The sequence below is a fragment of the Thunnus maccoyii genome, chromosome 12 (genome assembly GCF_910596095.1).
Source record: "Thunnus maccoyii chromosome 12, fThuMac1.1, whole genome shotgun sequence".
NCBI classification, from domain to species: Eukaryota; Metazoa; Chordata; class Actinopteri; order Scombriformes; family Scombridae; genus Thunnus; species Thunnus maccoyii.
The window spans coordinates 33,176,655-33,181,654 of NC_056544.1; the positions used below are offsets into that span (position 1 = coordinate 33,176,655).

At 48.0% G+C, this 5,000-nt stretch overlaps 1 protein-coding gene across 3 annotated transcripts in view; it reads left to right on the plus strand.

The window, feature by feature from the left end:
- asap1a (ArfGAP with SH3 domain, ankyrin repeat and PH domain 1a) overlaps nt 1-5,000 on the plus strand; it is a 35,656-nt gene that overhangs the window by 5,920 nt on the left and 24,736 nt on the right. For all 3 annotated transcript variants that reach the window (XM_042428397.1, XM_042428398.1, XM_042428400.1), the window contains exons 5-9: nt 420-469; nt 1,175-1,304; nt 1,597-1,682; nt 1,805-1,880; nt 3,778-3,864. In XM_042428397.1, coding sequence (XP_042284331.1) covers nt 420-469; nt 1,175-1,304; nt 1,597-1,682; nt 1,805-1,880; nt 3,778-3,864 — 429 coding nt within the window. The remainder of the gene's footprint in view (nt 1-419; nt 470-1,174; nt 1,305-1,596; nt 1,683-1,804; nt 1,881-3,777; nt 3,865-5,000) is intronic.

A 5,000-nucleotide genomic window follows, 5' to 3' on the forward strand; every position in this document is an offset into this window, starting at 1 on the left:
TTATTATATTACACTTTATCTTATATTATTATATTATTATATTACACTTTATCTTATATTATTATATTATTATATTATTATATTACACTTTATCTTATATTATTATATCACACTTTATCTTATATTATTATATTATTATATCACACTTTATCTTATATTATTATATTATTATATTATTATATTATTATATTACACTTTATCTTATATTATTATATTAATGTTATTTTATTCAGTCTGAGGGATTTAAATCTTTTTTAACTTGTTTTATGCTGCTTTTACAGTAAATGTTACGACTCTTTGTTTTTATGTTGAGAACTTTGTGTTGACTTTTATTATTAGTTCTGCTGCAGACATTAGGAGTTTATAATTCATTTTCAGATGAAACCTGATTGATTTATTTCTGATTTTGTTTCCGTCAGGATCTGAAGAAACCCTTCGATAAAGCCTGGAAGGACTACGAGACCAAGCTGTGAGTTTTTTATTCACCTCGTCTGCAGAGAATGTCGCTTTTATCTTCTTATTTCCCCGTTTTTCATGAGTATATTTGAACTATTGATCATATTTCAGTAAGAAGCCTCAATGTTTTCTGATCTGATGAACTCAACTTAATTCTGTTTTTTTCTATGGCAGTCAAACTGCAGCGTATAAAACTCCACATTTCCTGCACATTTCACATTAAAAGTCTTCCAGCCTTCCCTTTATTGTGAGTCCTTTAATGTGAAACATCTGTGCAGGAAGTGTTGAGGATGACTTCAGTGCAGCAGAAATGTTCATTATGCTGAATTTATAAATATGATTATTACACCTCATCAATATTTTTCTACACTGTCTTTATATGTTTAAAGTTTTTATTATATTATTACAAGCTTTTAAATCAGAGTTGATCAACTTTAATTTCTTTCACTTCTGTATCTTTACCAGATATATGAATGCTAATCTTCACCTGTTAGCATTAACAGGCCCCACAGGCTAACGCTAACAGGCTAACATGTAACAGATAGAGACATTAAGATAAATTATATATAATAGAGGATCTATAATAGAACCCTGAGGAACACCAACACAGATGTTTTATTGTATAGTTCAGTCTCAGGTCCGGTTAGATCAGACTGAACAAGTTACCTGAGGACAGGTGAGCAGGTGTTAAATCTGATGGTGTGATTGTGTTTTTCAGCACAAAGATCGAGAGGGAGAAGAGAGAACACGCCAAACAACACGGGATGATCCGCACCGAAATCACTGGAGCTGAAATCGCTGAAGAGATGGAGAAAGAGAGGCGGCTGTTCCAGCTGCAGATGTGTGAGGTACAAGAATGCTGATGGAGCCGCCCGCTGCAGGCCGCGCAGCGCCGCCCGCAGGCCGCGCAGGCCGCGTGGAGCCGCCTGCTGCAGGCCGCACAGCGCTTAACATGAGCAAACTGCATCCTGATGATTTACCTGCTCTGAGCAGCAGAGGAGACAAAACTCACATTATTGTTTCAGACGTGACTTGAGACCTGATTGACTGACGACAAGATCTGGTGATGACATCACTGTGACATCACTTGTCCCTTTAGTGAGCAGGTTTGATTGACAGCTGTGTGTTTGTGTCCAACAGTATCTGATCAAAGTCAACGAGATCAAAGTGAAGAAGGGAGTGGACCTGCTGCAGAACCTCATCAAGTATTACCACGCACAGTGCAAGTAAGCCGCCAACCGCAGCACACTGCACATCTGCACATCTGCACATCTGCACATCTGCACATCTGCACTTCATTTCATTTCGTTACATCTGCCTGAACTTCCTGCTCTGTCTTTGTTTTCAGTTTCTTTCAGGACGGTTTGAAAACAGCTGACAAACTGAAGCAGTACATCGAGAAGCTGGCTGCTGACCTGTACAATGTAAGACCCTCATAGTTGTGTTATATGTTCTGCTCAGGTGAGAGAACAGGTGACTAGACAGGTGACTAGACAGGTGAGAGAACAGGTGAGAGGACAGGTGAGAGGACAGGTGAGAGGACAGGTGAGAGAACAGGTGACTAGACAGGTGAGAGGACAGGTGAGAGGACAGGTGAGAGGACAGGTGAGAGGACAGGTGACTAGATAGGTGAGAGGACAGGTGAGAGAACAGGTGACTAGATAGGTGAGAGGACAGGTGAGAGGACAGGTGACTAGATAGGTGAGAGGACAGGTGAGAGAACAGGTGACTAGATAGGTGAGAGGAAAGGTGAGAGAACAGGTGACTAGATAGGTGAGAGGACAGGTGAGAGGACAGGTGAGAGGACAGGTGACTAGATAGGTGAGAGGACAGGTGAGAGGACAGGTGACTAGATAGGTGAGAGGACAGGTGAGAGAACAGGTGACTAGACAGGTGAGAGGACAGGTGAGAGAACAGGTGACTAGACAGGTGAGAGGACAGGTGAGAGGACAGGTGAGAGGACAGGTGACTAGACAGGTGAGAGGACAGGTGAGAGGACAGGTGAGAGAACAGGTGAGAGGACAGGTGAGAGGACAGGTGAGAGGACAGGTGACTAGACAGGTGAGAGGACAGGTGAGAGGACAGGTGAGAGAACAGGTGACTAGACAGGTGAGAGAACAGGTGAGAGGACAGGTGACTAGATAGGTGAGAGGACAGGTGACTAGACAGGTGAGAGGACAGGTGACTAGACAGGTGAGAGGACAGGTGACTAGACAGGTGAGAGAACAGGTGAGAGGACAGGTGACTAGATAGGTGAGAGGACAGGTGAGAGGACAGGTGACTAGACAGGTGAGAGGACAGGTGACTAGATAGGTGAGAGGACAGGTGAGAGGACAGGTGACTAGATAGGTGAGAGGACAGGTGACTAGATAGGTGAGAGGACAGGTGAGAGGACAGGTGACTAGATAGGTGAGAGGACAGGTGAGAGGACAGGTGACTAGACAGGTGAGAGGACAGGTGACTAGATAGGTGAGAGGACAGGTGAGAGGACAGGTGACTAGATAGGTGAGAGGACAGGTGACTAGATAGGTGAGAGGACAGGTGAGAGGACAGGTGACTAGACAGGTGAGAGGACAGGTGACTAGATAGGTGAGAGGACAGGTGACTAGATAGGTGAGAGGACAGGTGAGAGGACAGGTGACTAGACAGGTGAGAGAACAGGTGAGAGGACAGGTGACTAGACAGGTGAGAGGACAGGTGACTAGACAGGTGAGAGAACAGGTGAGAGGACAGGTGACTAGACAGGTGACTAGACAGGTGAGAGGACAGGTGAGAGAACAGGTGAGAGGACAGGTGACTAGACAGGTGAGAGGACAGGTGAGAGGACAGGTGACTAGACAGGTGAGAGAACAGGTGAGAGGACAGGTGACTAGACAGGTGAGAGGACAGGTGACTAGATAGGTGAGAGGACAGGTGAGAGGACAGGTGACTAGACAGGTGAGAGAACAGGTGAGAGGACAGGTGACTAGACAGGTGAGAGGACAGGTGACTAGACAGGTGAGAGAACAGGTGAGAGGACAGGTGACTAGACAGGTGACTAGACAGGTGACTAGACAGGTGAGAGAACAGGTGAGAGGACAGGTGACTAGACAGGTGACTAGACAGGTGAGAGGACAGGTGAGAGAACAGGTGAGAGGACAGGTGACTAGACAGGTGAGAGGACAGGTGAGAGGACAGGTGACTAGACAGGTGAGAGGACAGGTGACTAGACAGGTGAGAGGACAGGTGAGAGGACAGGTGACTAGACAGGTGAGAGGACAGGTGACTAGACAGGTGAGAGGACAGGTGAGCTGACAAATGTGACCTCTGTTGACTCCACAGATCAAACAGAGTCAGGATGAGGAGAAGAATCAGCTGACGGCTCTCAGAGATCTCATCAAGAGCTCCTTACAGCTGGACCAGAGAGAGGTACCACACCTGAAAGCAGGGGCGGGGCCTAACAGGATGTGGGCGGAGCCTGATAGAGTCTGATAGGGTGTAGGCGGAGTCTGATAGGGTGTGGGTGGAGTCTGATAGGGTGTGGGCGGAGTCTGACAGAGTCTAATAGGGTGTGGGCGGAGTCTGACAGTCTGATAGGGTGTAGGCGGAGTCTGACAGAGTCTAATAGGGTGTGGGCGGAGTCTGACAGTCTGATAGGGTGTGGGCGGAGTCTGATAGAGTCTAATAGGGTGTGGGCAGAGTCTGACAGTCTGATAGGGTGTGGGCGGAGTCTGACAGTCTGATAGGGTGTGGGCGGAGTCTGGTAGGGTGTGGGTGGAGTCTGACAGTCTGGTAGGGTGTGGGTGGAGTCTGACAGTCTGATAGGGTGTGGGCGGAGTCTGGTAGGGTGTGGGCGGAGTCTGACAGTCTGATAGGGTGTGGGTGGAGTCTGATAGGATGTGGGTGGAGTCTGATAGGGTGTAGGCGGAGTCTGACAGTCTGATAGGGTGTAGGCGGAGTCTGGTAGGGTGTGGGCGGAGTCTGGTAGGGTGTGGGCGGAGTCTGACAGTCTGATAGGGTGTGGGCGGAGTCTGACAGTCTGATAGGGTGCGGGCGGAGTCTGACAGTCTGATAGGGTGTAGGCGGAGTCTGGTAGGGTGTGGGCGGAGTCTGGTAGGGTGTGGGCGGAGTCTGACAGTCTGATAGGGTGTGGGCGGAGTCTGACAGTCTGATAGGGTGCGGGCGGAGTCTGACAGTCTGATAGGGTGTAGGCGGAGTCTGGTAGGGTGTGGGCGGAGTCTGACAGTCTGATAGGGTGTGGGCGGAGTCTGACAGTCTGGTAGGGTGTGGGTGGAGTCTGACAGTCTGATAGGGTGTGGGCGGAGTCTGGTAGGGTGTGGGTGGAGTCTGACAGTCTGGTAGGGTGTGGGTGGAGTCTGACAGTCTGATAGGGTGTGGGCAGAGTCTGACAGTCTGATAGGGTGTGGGCAGAGTCTGACAGGTGACAGGTGTTGAGTCCCGGTACGAATTAATCTGTAACCTTGACAACCTGACAACAAATACACTGTTTCCTGTGGCTGCTTCACAATAAAAGCCAGCTGAAGTGTTTTAATGTGAAGCAGCAG